General features: G+C 39.5%; 1 protein-coding gene across 3 annotated transcripts; it reads left to right on the top strand.

Moving 5' to 3' along the window:
• Positions 1–12,886: 12,886 nt before the first annotated feature.
• On the top strand, positions 12,887–20,646 carry rbpms2a (RNA binding protein, mRNA processing factor 2a). 3 transcript variants are annotated; one of them, XM_067249377.1, is made up of 9 exons: positions 12,889–13,009; positions 13,153–13,340; positions 14,751–14,828; positions 16,216–16,254; positions 16,458–16,520; positions 17,568–17,718; positions 18,298–18,461; positions 19,315–19,384; positions 19,570–20,646. In XM_067249377.1, the coding sequence occupies exons 2-8, from the start codon at positions 13,287–13,289 to the stop codon at positions 19,378–19,380; spliced, it is 615 nt and encodes a 204-aa protein (XP_067105478.1). In that variant the 5' UTR covers positions 12,889–13,009; positions 13,153–13,286; the 3' UTR covers positions 19,381–19,384; positions 19,570–20,646. The 3 variants fall into 3 exon arrangements, with proteins under 3 accessions (XP_067105476.1, XP_067105478.1, XP_067105477.1); XM_067249375.1 differs by having other exon boundaries at positions 12,887–13,340; XM_067249376.1 differs by having other exon boundaries at positions 12,889–13,340; positions 18,298–18,446.
• The last annotated feature ends 1,435 nt before the right edge of the window (positions 20,647–22,081 follow it).

The following is a 22,081-nucleotide window of genomic DNA, read 5'->3' as shown; positions in this document are numbered from 1 at the left end:
GGAACAGATTTCCCCGGAGGCGCGAGGAAAGTGGTTCCCCCCCCTGTATATTACAGCCTGATGATTTTGGACGCAAAACAGTGATGCTGGTGGTACACACTATATTACTAGTGTGTGTCTAGTGTCACTAGATGGATTAGCACTAGCTGTTACAGACTGTGAAAACAGGGACTGACTAACGATTGATTGCAATACAACTTACTATACTACTGTATTTTAGTGCAAATTAACTAACCAACATCAATAAATGTACCTTATGCTCATGGAAAGTAGGTAGAGTACACAATTAGCTAACACACGCGATAAATCACATTCAGCTCAACCAAGCAACAAGAGGAAACATGATGATTTTGCGCATGCGCTAGAAAGGGGGAACAGGGGAACTGAATTCTCCAGAACAACAGCAGGAAATGGTTAATCTTTTTGGAGGGGTGTTGAGTTGACAGACAGTAGAATGTAATTAATGACTTATTAAGTGATCTGACAGCCCACCTTTTTATCTTATCACCTCAAGTGGAATGTCTGAGCATTGGTGGGAGCTTCAGATGGTGCACATAAGACAGAAATGGCAAGGGAGGGGAGAAATTACAACATTAATGTGTCATAGAAAAGGGGTCACAAACAGAATACAAATAATATAGTTAAAGTGCACATAGACTAGTTTGTCAATCATGAAGCCTTCTACTAATTATTCACTACTTTATGGAATGGTTTTGGTGGTAATTTTTAATAGTTTTAAGCATAACAATCTGTCTACCAACATTATGGTTTTAGAGTTTTGTATGTTTTGCCACTTGATGGTGCTGTGCAGCAACTCTGATAATTTAATGGACTGTGGACTCTTGTGTCCATCCTATGGTATTGTGGTTGTATCTGCTTTTTAACAAATGCTTGATGTAATTCTGAACATTCTTTTAATTCTTTTAATTTGAGCTCTTTATACATTATATTTTCCTATCCGTCAGTGGTTTGTTGTACCACCATGTTGTCTATTTATGTTGATTCATTTTTATTGTTCTTCTCTTAGTGAAAGATTAAAGAGTTGTAACCCAGTGTATCCCTAATTCATTAAGAATGTGTAGAAGTTATTTCTTTGACATTTGGTATGATTTTTTATCTGACCAAGTTAAATTGATAGAATATTGAAACAGGTGGTGCCTTTTAAATAGTAAGCAACATGAGTTTTAGCAGTGTGTGGTCGGTATTAATGACTCAATTACAGTCCATCGGTTAAGCCTGTTGTCTCTATTGATACCAGCTGTTGCCATACCAGAAATGAAGAGACACATATTTTAGTACGAACAGATGCAAATTTCAAATTGCAAATGGAAGTTCTTCAACAATCCTAGAATAACATCAATGATATAATAATGTTATGAGATGTTAAAGATATATTCAAACTTTTATTTTCCTATTTTTTTTCTGTGATCCTTTTACCAAATTTTGTGAAAACTGTGGTCGAGTGTAATGGGGAAATTACATAATTTACACATAATTCATCTTCTTAGCACACATAGCTTATGTTATAGGGTTTGAACAGTCCGTTGGAGTATCTGGACTAAAATGCCAGAACTAAAGATTAGAATTATGGAGATAGAACTCAGTAAAGGTAACATCAACCAGTTCTTGTTTTGGTGAAGGACTACCATATTCAATTCCCATTAGCACCGTGATAAAGTGTTTAAACTATCTGTTGTCTTATTGCTTTCAAATTCAATGGACACAATGTGTAAATCAACATTTATTCTCTTTCAGATGGGGAAAAAGCGATGAGGTCATGTGCAAGCTCTCTTTGTGTTGACCTATGGTCCAAGCCCGATTATTAAAGAGAGGATCTTGGCAGCTGATGCAGTGGAGTAACCCCCTTGGCCCCCAGTCCTGAACCGAGAGAGAGGGAGGCCAATTTGCTGTTCACTGTGATGAAGCAGAGAGAGCAAGAGATATATATATATATAGAGAGAGAGAGAGAGAGGAGAGACAGAGGGAAGTGGGAGGCAGAGAGAGAGGCCCAATGCTGTCCATTGCATAGAGGGCAAGACAGAGGGAGAGAGCGAGAGGAGAGCTGGGTAATCTGTTGCAGTGTAAACACTGGCCTAGAAAAGCCCTGGAATGTCTCTGCAGTGGGAGTTAGAGGACGAGGTCAGACGGAGGCCAAGGCAGGTGGTATACATCAGCCCAAGAGTTGACGTCTCAGCACTAACTTATCCAAACAAGAGACAGGCGGTACACCAGGCCGCTCGTAGAGTAGGAGGAGGAAGATAAGGAGGAGTAGGAAGAGGAGGAGGTAGAGGAAAAAAGGAGGAGTGTAGAGATGGAAAGACAAGGACGGTGGTACAGAGCAGTCTGTTTTAATCCGGGCTTCCCTGTTTTTCCCTCCTCTATCCCAGATTTCACTAAACAGACGTTAGCATATGAGGCTAAACATGAAAGGGGACTATTGCCATATCAAAGCCCTTGAGCTTGAAATCCGCACTGATCTTGTGAACTCCGGCCACAAATCACTCCCAGCAGGTTTAGAGATGGTTTATACTGCGCGTCAGCACAAGAGATACAGCATCCTGGGCAGGCTGGAGGAATGTGGCATACAAGATGATCTGTTTCTCCACTGCCTTCTGGAGTGCTAACACTGGCCTATACACTGTCTCCTGAAGAAACAAACTTGCTCTTCAAACATCTTGCATTCTCTGTCACAGCAGTTGATCAGATATTTACTAATATGCACTAGCATGCACTAGCATAATAAGAGTCTGGTAAAGTCATATAAAGACTAGTTAGGATAATCTGGATTTAAAAAAAGGAGCCATTTTGTTGCCAAATCTCATAGAATTTGTAGTACTTTCAAGGTTGGTGGCCAACTGACAAGGTTGGTGGCCAACGTACCAGATAAAAAAAACTATGATGTGTCCAGTTTATAGGAACAAAAGCAACAGATAACAGAAACATGGAATTAGCTAACACTTTCTGTTCCAAATACCACATTTTTGTTTTCACATCATTTTGAAATGCACATAAAATAACTTTTTTCTTTGTATTTAACTTTGAAAGAATTACAGCTTATGTAACTCTCTTATAATATTTCTCAAATCAAGACTGACTTTTGGTTCATATTGATTCTAATTTACCATAAATGGGAATATTATTTCCATAGAAGTCATCAGTAATTACGAGCCTCTGGACTTGACCTAGTATGGAGTTGTATTAAGGGACTGTTTATACTGGCACATAATAACAGGTTGCATTGTGGGGAATCTTTTCAGAGCTTGGTGGAGAAAGAGGTGCTCTGTTCTTGTCTTGTTATGGCCAGGCAGAAACTTAAACTGAACCTTCATTGTATTCATTGTATCTGTGATTTTAGTTGAAAGGATAGGCTGAGCATTTTACATTATGCACTAATTGGTATTTTAGCTAGGACTGGTAAATATTTACGTATAAAATTAAATACAATAGCCAGACTGACTCCATCTCTCAGTTTATTTCTTACTTAGAACATACAGTTCTTCCTGCGATGCTAGTCTGTTTCTGCTCTCTGCTCCCACAGCTTGTCACCCATCACCAAATAAGGCAATGATGTAGCTACATGAGTTTCATGTGAAATTAGTCAGGTATTGTCGTGAGGCTGGAAATGTTAGAGAGACATTGTGAGTTTTGTCATTTGCCAAAATAATAATGATGATATGCCTTATGTCTGAAATGAACTGAGTGCTTTAAACTACCTACATCTTAATAAGTAACAGCACATAATGTTCTCAACATCAGAATTGTGTGTGCTGTCACTACAATTTAAAAGATAAACACATAATACTAAATACCATTGCAACTTAAATCAGTTTGATCATTTTAGATTTAAGTACACCATGACAGATAAAGACAAGTTGAGTATCCAGACTTTCATTAAGATGGTAGAGAGATCGTATACAGTGCAAGTGCATGCCTTCCTGTTTATGCTAATACTAGCTTGTTTTCCCAAATAATTACAGTCCAACTTAACCTTCCTGCATGCGTAAATCTTTTTATGCGACCCCTTGACCTTTTACAGTACAAAATCACAAGGGTTGATAGACTCTTCCTTGTCAACCTAATATCCTTTTTCTTACTGGTTGGTAGCTCTAATGGCTTGAGAGAGCGATCACTCACATGATACAGTACTTGTGCAGAACACAAGTCATCCAGTTTAAATGTTTTCTGACGTGAGACTTGATGCAATATCTACTGCATGTTGGACTTAAGAAGAGTAGGGTAGACCCTTGAATAACTTTCTCACAGAGTTTGCAGCAACGAAAACAGCAAATTTTTTATTCTGTTTGACTGTTGAGATTGTAATAAATGGGGTTCTGGTTCTCACAAAGGCTATGTTGCATCCTAAGACCTAGAACTATAGACATAAAAATTGTCAACACCTACTAGATTGACAGTTTAGAATGTTTACAAGTAGAACTTTAATTCAGGTGTTTCTCACCTTTTTGATTGTTTTGCTCTTCTACTGTACATTAACAGATTCCTTCACCTTGAACCGTTCATCTGTAGCTGTACTCTGTGGCTCTCAGCCCTTTGCTGTAAGATATTTTCTTCCTGGTTTATCACAGTTTAGAAACACTCACATATTTAAGGAATCCTGGATATGTACAGTATATGTAGTGTATTTCCTTCACAATCTCTTCACAGATATTTTCTGCAAAAATGTCCATTACAGTAGATAAACTATGGTTGACTATGATGCTGCGGAGACAATGACATTTTTGCACAAGTACAGTGAGACAAATCTTGTCAAAATGGTATCTGGTAGTTGTGGATGATCAAATCAAAATTTGTCTTTGTCTCTGATATTTTATATGGTAACTTTACCAAACTTTGACAACTCCTTGAGGGACGTGTAGCATTCAAACTCTTTTCTATGGCTACAAATGTAAATATATTTACGACTGGAATTTTAGACTGAACTAGAAAACTGTGTTGACAAAGGCAAACATTTCAAGATCCAAGCCTGTCAAGAATAGGAAGCTGCAGATGCATTAATACTGTAGATTGTCACAAATGGGTTTATTTAACTCACTCCAGTAAACAAACAGGGGTTACATTTACATTTAGTCATTTAGCAGACGCTCTTATCCAGAGCGACTTACAGTAAATACAGGGACATTCCCCCGAGGCAAGCAGGGTGAAGTGCCTTGCCCAAGGACACAATGTCAGTTTCCATGACCGGGAATCGAACTGGCAACCTTCGGATTACTAGCCCAATTCCCTCACCGCTCAGCCACCTGACTCCCTTGAGTTTCTTCTTTAGGCTCTGTATGAGTGTGCACACACATGCATGTTATTATGCCTCGTACATGTTACCATCCCAGTTAAGGGGAAAGTTTGAGAAAAAGTAGCAATTACACCCCCCCACATCCATTGTCTCAACTAGCTCATCTTCCATTTGGCCCTGAAAAGTACTCCCCAGTACCTCAGTCTGTTACATTTTTGATTAGCAATGGGCACCACACACACACCGGGTGGCATCTAAATTATGCAATGTCAGCATCCTCTTATGGGCAAAAGTAGAGTTTGGTCGAGTTGTTAGAGAGAACACGTCATGACAGGCCCATGCAAAGGGGGAAGGTGGGCATGAAATATTGATGGTGCTAAGTAAGTCTCAGCTGCAGGAGCTGAGTGGAGGTGATGGGGGACGATGTAATGGTGCCAGCCCATAGGCCGCCCACGGGTAATGCACTTCAATACGCCTCAGGAATGCTCCCTCCCCTCTTGGCCCACTCCACATCACTGCTTGTTAGTTGCAAGAACACCAGCCTCAACACTCATCACCCCCTTACATCGCTATAAAAATCTACTTGCAAGACTTTAGTTAGTAATAGTTCTTGTGAAACAACAGAGGTCACTTACAAAACATCTCAGAAGTCAAATGTAATTCTATATCAGACAATGAAGTACTTCTTCTTCTTTTTTTACTGGAAGTATCTGGACCTCGTTTCACCCATAATGTGAAATATACATTGGCGGGTAACTCTAGCTCAAGGTTTGGTACAGAGTGCTAGTTTATTTAATAGCCTCCACAGATTGAACAAACAGCACTTGTAATGAAACAAACAGTAATCTAATGAATTTCAAAATGGCTGCTTGTGTTTCACTTCCTGTACACTGCATCCCGTAATCCAACGGCCTACTCTTTTCTTTCAGACTGCAGGGAATCCCAGAGGACCCAGCTAGGCTGAACCAGTCGTCTAACCAGGTTTAATATTTGATGAGATTAGTTCTGCTCACTGGTTCTGCAGTGTTACTTCGGTTCAGTGCTTCACAGACCTAAATTGAGATACTGGTATTCAGATTGCTTTTCTGTTGTATGCCACGCCATATGGTCTTTATCCTTATCAAATGAAAACTTTTGTTGACAGTTTTTTAAATTAATTTTCAAGAATGCTGATAGTGGCCAGGGACATAGGTTTGTTTAAAAATGTGGGTTGGACAGCTTTTTATAATAACTAAGACTAACTCTATCAAATAATCATTAAATAAGATTTTCTTTAAGTGTGCCGTTTTCAGTAATGGTCTGTATAATTAAACCTACGCCCCTGATTGTGTTATGAAGTTGTCAAGTACCTAAAGCATTCAGTTGTAAGACAAGTTGACTCTAACTTTGTCTAGTTTGTTGTTGTGTTTAATTTTGCTTTTTAAATTTCCCTGCAACCTTAGCGGAAAGCACAAATTCCAAAACCTAGTGTTTGAGGATGAGATAGTAGACCAAGATGAGATTTGTTTATTTCGAGCAGATTGATTTACTCTGTCTAAGTGGTGTAGGACTGTGTCTTACTGCCACTATGAAGTTCTTGTTATTGTCCATTAGTATCAGAGGTTTGTAAGACAGATCAGAACAGGAGGCAATGGGTTAATCGTGTGTTTGGGTTTTAGCTGTTTGATTGATGTTTCACTGACACAAACCTTCAACATTGACTCCAGAGCTCCAGACTTGTAAAAGAAGAGGAAGGGATGGGTTTTTTTACATATAAAGTGGACCTAGTAAATGTCTATGTAGCCTTGCTAAAAGCAAACTAAGTAAAAGCTTTGCCACACCACATAAACAATACAAAATATGAAGTGGGATGAGTGGGGACAGCTTCTTGGTTGATTTACCTACATTTTAAAGCAGCCTTTTTTGTACTTGTTGAAACAATTGACTGGAAACATTGTCAAATTAACTACACAAGTACTGGACCTGAAGTAGGCTTACTTCCAATGGGAAACCCTGGGATAGAGTCAAAATGTCTTGTCCTTAGATTACATGACAATACCCTACATCCTTACATGGTAAGGAAACCAAATTATCTTCTGACAGGATCACACTTCGATAATATCATTACTCTCCGGTCTCTTGCAAGGCAGTCCAGTAATAACATCAACACAAACACTGCTAATTCTACACATATTTTGGGGGACCATGGCAACATCCAAAAGACATCTGACCTTAAGCAAAATGTCCTAATGCAAAAAGGAAAGGCATAAGGGAGAAATCCAAAATGTAGCTATGAATGTTTTTAAGATGTAGGTAATCAAGGAAAGGTACAAAATTATACATTTTCATATTACTTTAATACAATTCTATTTTCAGTGTCTTTGCCCACATTTTGAACTTTGTGTTATCCTGAAAAAGATAAATACATTAAAAACATAACACATAAATGAGCCTGTTGGTAGTTTTTGTAGTGGTTTCATGCCAGAAAGATGGCCAATGATAGAGTGGGTTATGTTTATAAACACAGAAAAGTATCCTTAAGTTGTCCAAATGTGATTTAATTACATGGAACAAGATAGGGCTGCCTCAAACCTTGAGAGCTATGCTGTTTGAGGGCGTTTCAATCACTGACTGCTGCGATTCTTATCCAAAAGAACTTCCTGTCTTTGAAATTACGAGGCTGGCAGTATGCCATGGGCCCGTGCCTGCTTCCCTCATAACAGCCATGTAACAACTGAGCATAAACATGCTGACGTCAGTGAGCGGTGGTTCACAATTACAGAGTCCCAAAAGAACAGGTTTCCTCTGTTTTCCTTTGAGTTCTCTCATTTGGTATCTGGAGAGATTTTTCATTTACAGATGGGGGAGTCGCAAGGATGGTGGTTCAGTTGTGTCATGCAGCTAATGTCATGTGTCTGGTTAAACCATCTTGTTTAGTGATACCAAGAATGAAGACTTGTGTAATTCAGCAATATGTACTACTTCTCTTCCTTCACACACACGACACATCCCACATACACACACATTCCAAAGCCCCTCCCCTTGAGAAACTGGCAGCAGGGTTGTAGATTCTACTAAGATTTCTTTTTGGGAATGTGTTGCCCTTTGATTGAAATAGCATTCCCCACTTTCCACGCACAAACAGGAAGTAAAGCCAATGAGGAGGACCGTTGCAAAGACAGGATGTTGCGAAATGGGTTTTGTTTGCACAGAATCTACTGTTGTTTTGTTATATTTCATTGCAAACATTTTTCAGTTGTTGTACTCTGAAAAGTTTTGTTTTTGTGTCATCCCGCAACTTCAAACCAAATACTTATCCTTTGTATTTGGTGCATAAGTAAGTGTGTGTAAATTATTTTGCAATGTCAAAGGTTGAGTTCATACAATACACATTTACCCAATGTTTACCCAATGTTTTAACTTGGCCACTTTGACCATGTTTTTCTCCAGATAATATGATCTCCCATCTATTCTACTTTTTAGATTCCATGTGAGAATTTGTCCTATTTTCACTCATCCCAAAGGACAGATTTTCTCCTTAAGCATTTCCTGTGCTGTTAGATGTTAGGAGTATTTACCATGGTGAGTTCCACGGTCGTTCCACACTCCATGATCTTTCTTTGCTAACTGGTTGAAAGGAAAGAAAAGGGAGTAACGTGAAAGGAATCTGTTGTTCTCTCTCTGTTTTACTGTATGCATTTTAGATAGTCACAGTAGTCCTCTGGATCTCATACTTTAGCTAGGACAGAGTTGAGGATAAAGCTAACATTGTGACAATTTTGCCTGTCATATTCCAACCCGGTTGTTGAATTTCTTTCTTAATAAAACAATAAACACAGTCAATCTTGGAACAGGCTTTGTTGTCATAGGGGAAAACAGAACAGCACTGAGGCTGAGAGGGGTTGGAGGCAATGAACTGAAGTTAGTGACTTTGCAAAAGGTTTTGCATCTCAAGAATGTGAAAGATGGCCAAGATGTCAAAGACTGCTGTGGTCTCTCAGCTGTGATGTGGACCTGATACAGCTGGGTGTCGTGTTGATGTGAGAACCAGGAGATTTTTACAAATGTTTAATTTTCTCATCTGCCCCATGTGACAAAGAGGACATTCAATAATGTATTATGTATGCAGCAATAATTGTATTTTATTTAGAGTAAATCTTAATCTAAAGTGACAATGTAGCTAGAGTACTTTGAATACAAAACTCTTACATCCACTTTTGAGACTTATGGCTGCTTTGTGATAGGCCATATCTATCCATCTATAGATAGCCAGTAATGGTTTTGGTCTCGTCTCTTTAGTTATCTAATGTTCTCTAAAATGACAGTGGCAAGCTGTCAAACCAGCAGCATGACCAGCTATATTAGCCATACATCGCCCGATGCTAGAGAAAACCTCTGATTACCCACAAGTATCCTTCAAAACATCAGAAAGGGATTTAGTGCAACTCTGTGTGGGTGAGAACTTCGGTTTCCTTGGACTTCCAAATGGATGTTTAGCCCTACCACAGAGGACACTGGGAACACAAGCTAAGTGCTTTAACGCTGGGTGATGCTAAAACGATGGGACAGGCTCAGTGTGGCGTGCAACCTAAGAGTGCTGTGTGAGGTGACTTATGGGACAATGGGGCCGCTTTCCGCAAATAAAACATGAATCTTCTCAAGAGCCTCTGAACTGTATGCCCAGGCTTTGTGTAGGGTGCTAGAAAAGAATAAAGAGACAAATCTGACTGAATGATCTTTAAAGGTTTCAGTATTGAGATCGCAGGCTTTAATCTGATGTTTCCATGACAGTTCTTACATCAGGCACATGTTTCAGAGCTGTGGTTGGAATCACACGAGAGTTCCTGGGTTCAGATTATGAGTTTGTCAATCTGTGGACATTGTCAAACTGGCTTGATGGTAAAATGAGGTTTGAAATTCAAGACGCATTGTGTTCCTCACATACCTAATTTGGACTATATGGACTTTTGAATGGACTAATTGAAAGGCAATGAAGTTAACCTATTCTTTGTCAGTACATTTTCTTTCTAAAGTTCAGTATTTAACTACACAAGGTGACTTGGACAATGCTGACAAGGAACAAACATCTGAGTTCAACCTTCAGAGTAAGCCAGTTCATATACATCAGTGTATTTATGCCATAAAATTCAGATATTTAAAATTATTTTTTAAATGCACAAGGAAACCAAATCTCACATTTATATTGTAATTTATCTTTTGTCAAATGTTATTGAAATTCTTTCCTTGGTCTGGTGCCAGTCAATTTGTCCCAAGTCTAATGCCTTCAATGTAATCAAGAATGTGTCAAACTGTCATAGTATTGTGTATGTGTGTGTATCCTTATCATCATACATGGTGATCCTTGTCTAGAACCCCAATTGTATAGGAGTCATGCAACATCCTACTATAACAAACAAAAACTTTGCCAATGTTAATGAATCACTGAATACTTAGCAATGGAGTCAATATTTTATAGCCAGTGAGTTTTGCTGCAATGATAGAGCGTAATGTACGCCCTATGTCCTCTTGACCTCTTAATTGGTAGTTTGAACCACAGTATACAATAACTGATTAGAATTAGCCTTGAATACAACTGATTCAAGGCTGGCAATTAGCGCTGATTTCTAAGTATCAATCATAATCATTTCCATAACAAGTTTTGATCTGTACCCTTCACTGTTCAGCATCTAGAATAGACTGTATGTAGACAGAAAGTATTTTTCAACTTTGCAAACGTAATGAGGCTGAAGAATCGACTGTGTGGAAGAAGTGCAGTGAGATGGAAGACCCTTGGAGGACTGCTAAAAGCAAGGCCTTGACTTCTCCAGATCCTCCTCCCTCCCCCCCCCCCCCCCCTCCCCCCCCCAACCCCTACCACCTAGCAGCAATCTATTAGATATTCACTGCCAAATGGAGTCCGGAGAAATAAGCTGTTGTTGAATAGATATTTTCCTTCTTGAGGTTTTGGAATCAAATCAATGTACATTTTCCACTGACGGAGCATCAGAAATATCAAAGGCAATTCTTATATATATGATTTATCTCTGTAGTTTTCACTTTCATTAAATCATATTAGGACAGAGTAGCTTAACAATAGGTTGTGGATCCTGTTTATGGTTGTCATAAGAAAAGATGTAGGTTTTTATTAATTACATTTCATAATAATAAAAAATAATAACAGAGACTGACAAAACATTCAACAAAGTTATATTACTAGGTAATACATGTCTGACATGTTCAAGACATGCAATTATGTGACTCACTAAATCCCTTTTTTTGTTGTATGGACAATTATCATGACTATATTCAATACATCAAGTATGAACTCAATACTGGTCTCATAACGTTTGACTCCTCCTTCTACAGTGGTACAATAATTTTGTTTGGCTCTCTGACACTAAAATGTCTACACATAAATATCTGGCCCATGGGATTTATTTGACCTATTTTTAGCACATAACTCCCAGATGCACAATAAACATTGTCAAAGACTGAGGGATACAAATCTTTGCTAAATTTAGACTTTACAAAAAAACATGCCAAATGTTCTGAAATGACAAAATATTTCTTTCGTCCAGTAGCCTACAGTTTTTCAACTAACTGTTACTTCTGCACAAAGTCAGGAAACTGCCTGCTATTTGAGATTCTGTCAAGTCCGGCTGAGGAATACAGCACACTGGGCATCCTTCCAGCACAAGACCTAAGTATACCACATTTCTTTTGTTCTTGTTTTAACCTAATTTTCAGCAACCGCATTTCTATTGAACTCTTCTAATACAAAAGATAACTTGAACTAGGCCTACTTACCTACGCTATAATATAAGAGGACTTAAAATCATACATTGTGAGAGTAACACTTGATCACATCCTTTTCCACAGTCAGGATGTCCAAAACAAAATGAGATGGTTTCATTTGATATCATTTGTTTGATTTCGTTTATTTCATAATTTCGTTTATTTATGTAGCAAGGCTATGTCTAATTTATGTCATGTTAATTGTAGGTACATTACGTTTAACATTGGTGTTATATTGTATTATTACCATAATTATTTTATAAACGAAATATAGAGCGGGGGCAGACAAAATAAAAAATAAAGATGTTTCACAAACGAATCCCCGTAGCCAATTGTAGAATGGCCCTTTTAGCCCCTAGATTTTGACGGTATTCAGAATTCAAAAAACATTGCCCCATATTTGTCATCTTATATTTTCCGTTCACATTGTTAAAATTCAACGAATGTTACACAATTCCAAACTGCAAGAACTATCAATCTAATGTTACAACATCCAAATCAGTAAATCATGCTATGAAAGTTTCACGTGTTTCATAATGAAACATAAACAATCGTTTGGATAGGCTACAACAAAATGTAGCCCCATAAACAAAACGACTGGCCTGATTTGAAAACTCCAATCTCAGTGTTAGGCTATTGTTGCATTACATTAAAGAAGAAATTTGATTAAATCATACTATATCCTACAACGTGAACGTCAGAGGAGTGTTCTTTTTCAGGCCTAGCAAAAATATATAAAAAACAAAAGAAATGCGAAGGCCTAGGAAAGGTTTTCTATTGGCTCATTGGGTCCCATAGAAACGATGATGAAGTTATGAAGGGGCTGGGTTTTGTGCCAGCTGATGCGAATCTTGAGCACGATTACAGCTCACAGAAGGCTGGAACATAATTGATGTCCTAATTGAAAAGCAAGAGAACAACGACGGATTCGAGCTCCAATGAAAAAGTTTACTTGTTCGCCCACCAGAGTCCCATTGCAACGACATTGATGTGAGCAGAGGGGTATTCGCGCACTTCTTTTCCCCTCTTCACCCTCACAGTGCACTTACCCACTTTCTCACTGTTAAGTTATAGTTTTCTTTTATGAATGATTCTCTCTCGCAACAATACATCCTTGGATATCTCCTCTTTAGCACGAACTCACTTCGGCACATCTTTCCTGAAGTTCAAACGCCACCAAGAATTCCTCTGCAAACGCACTTGGGGAAAATATCCAACAAGAAAAAACTTCACTTTTTCTCCAACTGTAGCTGAAGCTAGTCTCAAAATGAGCCTTAAATCAGATTCCGAGCCGAATAACAACGTATCCATTGAGGAAGAGGTAAGAGCGTTTTTAATAACATTAAGCCAGTTAATGTATTGTGGAGTTAGTGCTGGTTTCTTTGGTTTGGAAGTCGTAATGGAAAAGATTCTTTCTTTTGCTATACGACAGCGTAAAAGTTGGCCAATTATCTACAGTCATGTTTGAGAGCAGTCGTTACCAAAGGGCATACTATGGTTAAAAGGGTGTGCCTTCTAAAGCTCCCGATCTTATTAAACATTGTTTGGGCAAATAATTGAACGATTTAGGCATTGCGTGTGAATTAAAACCCGTTATTTAAAGTCTAGTGTGTAACATTTTTTTCACGTTTAACTATGGCCATACTTGTATTGGAGTTGAAGCGTTTGTATTGTCATTGACAGTCTTTTACCTAAGAATCTAGGCTATTGATAGGCTACTAGTCCTTTTCCTACTGAACGGTCACCGTGTCTGTAAGGCAAATGATTGGTCAAATAATGTATGACTGATCACTTGAATTTAGTTGACTTATTCCTTGCACGTAATTTTGACGAGACTAGGCTTGTGACGCAGTGTGCTATCTTTCATAGGCCTATAGTTTGCTTGTAGGATAGACACCTAATGAATACATCCTGAATTGCTATACATCTGCAATGCCCCATGAAGTCATTGCATTTTCTCATTGTGTCATCGTGGATAAACTCCTGGCCCTACCAAACCGCATTCTCTGCTGCACTAATATCTTACTGCGTGAGATTGACAAGTTCAACGGGTTTGCATCCTTCTGTGATGGGGTTACAGCACACAATACGTGTCGATTTGTATAGGGTCCCATGTATCAGCTGCGAGCCACCTGAAAAATGCCGTAGCGCCGTCGTGATCGGGCGCGGGTCAAAGGAAGGAAATTGTGTCATGCTGTGCGCTGTTGTCTACCGCTGTTCCTCTGGCAGTCCATTGTACTCTGTAGGCCTTCCTGTCGAGGAACTAAACCAATGGTCCCGTCTCACTCCTGTTTATTTCCTCTGCCACAGTAACACTTTCAGTCCATGTTTGTGTCGATGTTAAATCTATAACTTTGGTTGTATCTGATAAGTGTCGTCAACTGATGGAAGTGCGCAGCATTCCAAAAAAACTCAAAGGGGTCATTACTGAAAGGGACACGCCACTCAACATTAGTTGGTCCCAGTTGGTTATGATTTGTGTTTCTATTTGGATCCACAGGGCCTCTTGTGATTGCAAGAAACAATTTCTTAGTTGGATATTCCTAAGTGGTTTAAAGGCCTACATATTACCGAGTGCAATTTTTTATATATTTTTTTTGCTGATCAGGTGGCCTCTTGAGTTAAATGTAATTTATATTTCACACAATTTGTAAATAATTGATTTTATATTGTTCCAAATGTGTCCATGTGAAGGTTTATAGCGCATTACAGAATACATTTTGGTTTTCAGGTACGGACACTGTTTGTCAGTGGCCTTCCAGTGGATATCAAACCTCGTGAGCTTTACCTGCTGTTCAGACCATTTAAGGTAAGCCCAATGTAGCACTATTTTGGAGAAGATGCAGGCAACTATCCTTGAATGCAGTACATGACAGAACAGTGTGCTTCAACAGCTCCTTTGTCAAGACTTTCAAGTTCCAATTATCCTTTTTTCGATAAAACGTTATGCATCGTTTCCCCATCACCATGAATTTGTTACCAGATTATAAATTTACTCCGTCCCTTTCCCTTTTAAAACGTGAATATAAAAAAGAATGGAAAATGCGTATTTCAGTAACTTTAGCTCTACAAAAGTTTGACGGAAATCTACAAGAGCACAGTAACTCCCCATTGTGCGACGTCGGTAAATGTCCAAGGTATGGATGATTTTGTGCATCAGTCATAAATCGCTAGCTATTTACATAATGCTGAGAAGGCTGCATCGCTGTTTGTAATTTAGACTCACAATCCAATTCCATGAAGTATCCCCATACCAATGCCCCAAACATATCCAAATTGGAAGTGTATCCCTTACACATGGATGCCCCTGTGGAATGTGTAAATGAGTAGCTCAGCTATTGGCCAACCATCCCAGTGACCTACCTCCCTGTCCGCGAGAATACAATTTGTCAGTTTCTGGTGAATGGGGCCAAACATGGGCATTGTAAAAAGTACAATATAAACACATGCCGTTATGTTGGCAGTCTATTCCAAGTTCCTTGAGTTAGAAGTCGCATCATATTCTAGGTACAGGATATCTAAAACTAGTTCTTGTCTATAACATTTCATTGATGACTTGTCTATTAAAGGTAGATCCTAATCTTCTTACCCTAACAATGTTCTGGACATCATAATGCTGTTTTCTTGTCCTGCAGGTAAATGTCAGTTCTGGGATCTTTTTAGATATATATATATTTTTTTTTAAGAAGTATAAGTTGGCAGGATTTGACAAGGTTGCTTATGATTGTTAGACCATTTAGTTACATTTAGTGTAGATTTCAGTAAAAATAAATATTTTAATCCACAGCAGTGTCATTTAAATGTCCATGGTTGTTAATCAGTCTGTCCGCCGCCCCCCCCACACACACACACACACACACACACCATTCATCAGTACTTTTGTCAGGCAATAACTCGCTGACACATCGTAGGAATTTAATTGTGCCTGCACTGTAATTCAAGTCTCGGTAACCATGTTGGGAGAAACCCCTCCCTCTTCCAAGACTATTGTTTCCAATTTGCCCCATCAACACACAATGAAATGGCTAACATGCTCTCTGTGTCTGCTCGCCTGCTTGCCTTGCTGCCCCCTCCCCTTAAGATTAGCAGACACCATGTTGGCAGGTTTCTCCTCATATGGCAAGATGGGTTCATTCCCCCCTGCCTCTCCGCATGTGACTTCATGCTGCTTAATTGGATATATTTTCTCTTCGCAGGGTTATGAAGGTTCACTGATTAAGTTAACGTCAAAACAGGTGAGACGCTTTCCGTCCTTGTAGTGCAGCAACTTCAGGGTTTTATTCAGAGAACTTCACATGTATTGACGTGACTATTTGCATGCAGTTTTTTTTGCTACTTATGTATACAACACATGACATGGGTTTCTGTGCCTTCTATGATGTTGAGGTGTGCCGTTACAATGCCGTAGTTTAATGTAAATGTTTCTTCTCTCTTCCAGCCTGTTGGATTTGTGACCTTTGACAGTCGTTCTGGAGCTGAAGCTGCGAAAAATGCATTAAATGTAAGCCCCATGTTGCTGTGAACGTTCACTCGAATCACCATTTCCTTATTGAGGTCGTCTCCTGCAAGTCTGAAGCCAACGGTGCAGGATCCTCCTTAAGTGTTTGTCATGTTTTGTAGTTTCAGAGTTATTTCTGTAACAAGGGATGGATGGGGGATCACTGACCAAATTTCTCTCGTCCAGTCACTCAAAACCAACTATTTTGTCTCTCACAATTCAAGGGCAGGGCCATTTTTGGAAACTGAGACCAGAATCCTGTAGACTTACGGTAGTTTACTTTAACCTTGGTACACGTCTTTCATAGTCTGGTATTAATAGCCTTCCTAATTTGCAAACCACTGCTTAGCCTTAATTCTGTATAAAGACACATTGGTAGAGTTTTTGAACACGTGTCCTGTAGTGTGTGTGTGTGTGTGTGTGTGTATATATATAACCTCTTTGTCACTACTTGGCCACATTGGCAGTATCTAACACTTCTCTCAAAGCCTAGCTCTCCTTAAGTGAGCATCACTTCCTAGACACATGAGTAGTCACACACAGACACGCACACTGAGATATTCACCTGCATGTGGGCACAATGCTTAGGGCACAAAAAAGCAGGGTCAACCACACACACACCACCCAAGAGTCTTATCGACTCTTCCCTTTCCTAGTCTCCTTTCCATTTTAAGAACTGCAGTCAATGGAGTTCTAGCAGTGGAAGCAATGAGTGGAAATCAATCCATGTGCTGTACCCCTCATTTTCATGGGTAAAGGAGACAACTTGGTTCAGATACTTCATAAATGCCTCCTCCTAACCTTCCCTTTAGTCAGAGGAATCGTGTGTCTGACACAATTGGAGTGGTGAAAACAATTTGAATGAACTTGTTCTCTTTCAATCCAATAGCGTGCAGAACAGTGGTTGCCAAACGGAAGTATGGATGCATTTCCTAAGTATTAGAACAGGGCCTAGGAAAGGGGGGGGAGCTATGTAAGACTGAGATACAGCCACAGTCTCATCCCACCTCCCTTACAATACTGTGCCCCCCTCATGTCTCTCCCACCCAGGGCATCCGTTTTGACCCCGAAAGTCCCCAGACCCTGCGCTTAGAGTTTGCTAAAGCCAACACGAAGATGGCAAAGAGTAAGCTGATGGCCACACCGAACCCCACAAATATCCACCCTGCTCTAGGAGCTCACTTCATTGCACGGGACCCATGTAAGTGTACGGCTGCACCCCTTTAGGCTCTCACCCACTCTCACCTATGCAGTGCCGATCCTCAGTTCCCCTCAGTGCACCCATCGCCTCTGCAGGCCTGTTTAGGTATATTATAAAATAATTAAAAAAAACACTAGGGCAAGAATAGAACCCAAGAGCTAATGAAATAAAACTAACTCACATTCCACATGCATGTCATCCTTTCTGCAAAGAAACCCTTTCTGCATTATTTCCGACATGGAGTCTCCACCATTTCACATAGATGTCTCCCCCACTTATTTGCGCTCTCACCTTCCTGGTCCACCATTAGTTTAACATGGGATGCCACGTGGCTGGTTTGTAGTAGTGTAATATGAGGGGGGGGAAAGTACATTTTAATTGAACTGAAAGCCAGGGAGGTTTCAGATTTTAGCAAGGTACACCTTACCTGTTTCTTCAGTCTAGGCAATCTAACTTTTTCTAAGCCTCAATCTCTCCTTTCGCATCCTCAACAAATGTCAGCTGTTTGCATAAACAAATTGGCCTTTGTTGTTGTTGTTTTTTTGTTGTTTTTTCTCATTTTTCCCTTGTGCGCTCCAGATGACCTGACAGGGGCAGCCCTGATCCCGGCATCCCCTGATGCCTGGACTCCATACCCTCTGTACACCACAGAGTTGACCCCTGGGCTTCCCCATGCAGCCTTCACCTACCCAGCGGCTGCCGCCGCTGCTGCTGCCCTCCACGCCCAGGTGAGGGACCAACCGGTGTGTCTCCCCTCTTTTTCTATTCCATATGTAGCCCTAGAGTGCAGGCATGTTGGTCGTTTATCTTTGGTGCCACCGCAGTGGAGCCTGCACGAAGGAATGCAAGGTATTAATTTGGACCAGTTGTCAGTCATGACTGTCGTCACTGGAGGTGCCAACTTGCTGTCCACAACCTTGGCTGGAACATATGCTGTCTGTGTTGGAAGACAAAGAAGAAAAGGCTGCTAATTGCAATCCGGTGAAAGATTCCCAATATGCAGTGAATTCTCACTGAGCCCCTCTCTTTCCTAAGCTATGGATAACGTTCTATTACCTTACTTGATGGTTAGTGTTGCACTTTGAAGGACAACATAAAGTTTACCAAACAAGAATTTGAAGGCTCAACAAAATTGGGTCCCTTCCAACAACAACAACCAGTAGCATGTAAACAAAGTTAACTGATGCTGACTTCCATTATGTAACCAGGCTTGTAGCACAGCTATGGTATGGAAATGCTTATTGTTTAACCCAACGGTTACTCAGTGGCAATGAAGGCAATTGTGTAAATGTGGTTACTCAGTGAAAGTGGGTACTTTCCTAATGTCTATGCTTGTTAATTACTACACCAGCATTGTCTCCCATTGGGGCGCTATGTGACCCACATTCCGATTCCACAATAACCAGGGCTTATTCAGACTCCATCTAACCAACGCTTTTGATCTTCCACAATGTTCCGCTAATTCAAACTTCTCAATAGAGCGAGTATGTAAAACTTGGCTCAATTTATAAGCACATTTGTTTTCCGCATGCCAATAATATCCAAGCAACCAACTGCAGCCACGGTGTGTGTATATATTTGTTTTCTTTACTCCAGATGCGTTGGTACCCTACTCCCTCTGAGACTTCCCAGCCTGGATGGAAGTCCAGACAGTTTTGTTAATCTAGTAAGTTACCAAAACATGTACGTTTTTATTCTTATTTTTGCATGTATTAATTTAGCTGTTCCACTGAAGTCATACGGCAACCTCAGTCATCTGTGTGTGTGTGTGTGTGTGTAGGGAATGCAACAAGGAAGACATTTTAATGACGGAATGGTAATTAAATAATGAGAATGTCTTTCCCTTTTTAGACCTCCATCGGAACCAGATCTTCATCCAGTTGAAGAGAGGTTTGCCAAGCTCAAAATTAATCAGGTTTATTTAATGGACAAATATAAACATCCAGTATTTATCTCCTCTGGATATCTTCCTCGGGAAGTGAGAACTGAAACCATCTCACCGTTGACAGCCTGAGCGTATGATTCCTTTTTGGCAACTATTACGGTACAGTTTAGCACTTAAAAAAAAATCTAAAATCTAAAAACTTGCTCAAGTCTATGGATTATATTTGCTGTGTAAGATGTGAGTTAAAACATTATTAAGCTACTACTTCCATAGGTTGTCATGGCTCAAGAGGGAGGTGTCATGAGTGGAGTCATTGCATGTATTTTGGCATGAATTAGAACGAAGAGTTCTGTGTATCCTTGTTTCTTAGTGCTTGTGTTGCCTCTTTACCTGGGCTAAACAATGAAGCCCTTTTGTTTTCCTGTACAGTATATACCTGTTTGGTCTTGCTTCTGTGAAAGCTAGGCTGTTGTGAAAATGGCTTATCTTGCATGGAATTTGTGAATGCATCCCTTTGACAATCCCGGTCTTGCCCAAAATATTAATATTAACATCAGTTAAGAGTATATATGAGGAAAAAAGTACAAGTATTTTTGTACTTTTTCTTTTGCGTGATGTATATTTATGCATTTTGTGCAACTAAATGATGAACCTGTATAAGTTGGGTGTTTAGTCGTCCTTTTGTGTTATTTTGATCCTATAATCCTATTGAAGTAGTATAAGTGCAATTGTATTTGTCTAAATGGGGAGGGGAGTTGGGGGTGGGGCAGTGGTATCTTTGTTAAAGTACTGAAGTGTGCAGAATGTGTCCCATGTGCCATTCTGACTGCTAAAATGAGATTGCTGTCAAATGCTGATCTTTTCAGAATGTGAAACTGGACTACAAACATGAAGGGTTGTTTTGGGGTGCCATTTTTGAAATGGGTGGAAGGGTTGGATTGGAATTTCAGTTTGTGGTTTAGAACCTGTTTGTCTTTGTATCTGCTGTGCATAGGATGTAAAAAATATTCTCATCTTATGAATTAAACAAGCAAGTGAATGCATTTTATGTTTACGTTTTCATTTTTGAAGGGCTGGGCAGGGTGTTATTTTAAATAAAATGTAGTACTCACTTTGTTTATTTCTCAGGCCCAACCTTTTAAGGAGTGAGTTATTTTTCCAAAACGGAAGCTAGCTAGTTTGTTAGCTTCCGTTACCTAGCAACCTAGCATAATACTCGTAGCAATGCTACTACCTGCTAGTGTTACTTGTTAGCCTAATTGTAAATTTTGAAGCCATACTATAGCGTTTGTCATATAGTTTTTGTCTATCAGAAAATAGTCGGTTGGAATGTTCAGAATCACGTGTGACGCTACTCCTTAACGGGTTAAATATTTCATTCAAACACCCATGCTGATCTAGCATATATCCTATACAATCTGGACAGCTGTTTTTAAATTGCATTACATGTGAATTATTAACGTTATTACTGCATTAGTGTCGTTTTCCATCATGAGCAGAACTGACCATATACTCTGCCCTCAAGTGTAAGCAGTTCTGCTTAACCAACCATTATGACCTCTCAGGAGACTCTTAAGTGGTCAATTTCAATAGGAATAGCTGCTTAATTATAGTGGGTGGTTATGCTTACTAACTTGGCAAGGTTCAGTGAATAATGAACTGAATTGGTAACTTAAATGTCCCCAAGTTCAGAGCTTTGACCCTTACCTTATCTTGCAAGGGAGTAAGCCTATGATAATCCTATAGTCCGATATCTGATAGTCACCTATGTACAACTATATTCAAGGCACTAACACTGGACAATGCTTAAAACCTTGTCACATTTTAAGAATGGCAAAGCTCATGTTTATCAAGGCACTAGCACAAAACACTTCAGTCAGGAGAACTTTGAGGCCAAAATGGTTATCCCAAAGAATAGCCTACTTTTAATCATAAAGAATGGGCTACCTTTTTTGAGAGGTGTATTTGTCTTTGAAGAAAAGAAAGGCAACATAACTTTCACACCAGGAATGAACTGACAGGAAATCAATTAGACCTGCCGGGACGTGCAGGCTATGGATTAAAGACAACCGTGTTCCTGCTGTCATTTTAAATCGACAAGCAAACTTTGAGTTGAGCGCAAGGAAAAGCGCAACTGCACAACATATGACCAGTGCAGTCATACACATCAAACGGTAAAGCGAATGGCAGACTGGATAGGATATGCAAACACTGACATCTGTAAGATAGTGATTGTCTTAAAAATGACACAGAATAAAATGTTGTAGGCTACAATAAATCTATTTACTTAGTAGTATAGGCTGAAGTAGCTATAGTGGCCTAGTAATAGGCTAATCGCTTTGGATAAAAGTGGCTGCTAAATTAAAGACATAAATGTATCTTATTCAGTGAACGAATATTAGCCTACATATGAAAAGATAATTTGCTCAAAATACATTATTGTTGATATTTCCACACTACTAGCCTACTTGGGAGCTA

This window comes from Osmerus mordax, chromosome 13 (genome assembly GCF_038355195.1).
Source record: "Osmerus mordax isolate fOsmMor3 chromosome 13, fOsmMor3.pri, whole genome shotgun sequence".
Classification (NCBI taxonomy): domain Eukaryota; kingdom Metazoa; phylum Chordata; class Actinopteri; order Osmeriformes; family Osmeridae; genus Osmerus; species Osmerus mordax.
Note: the sequence above shows the minus strand (reverse complement) of the source record. Positions and strands in the feature narration are given on the sequence as shown.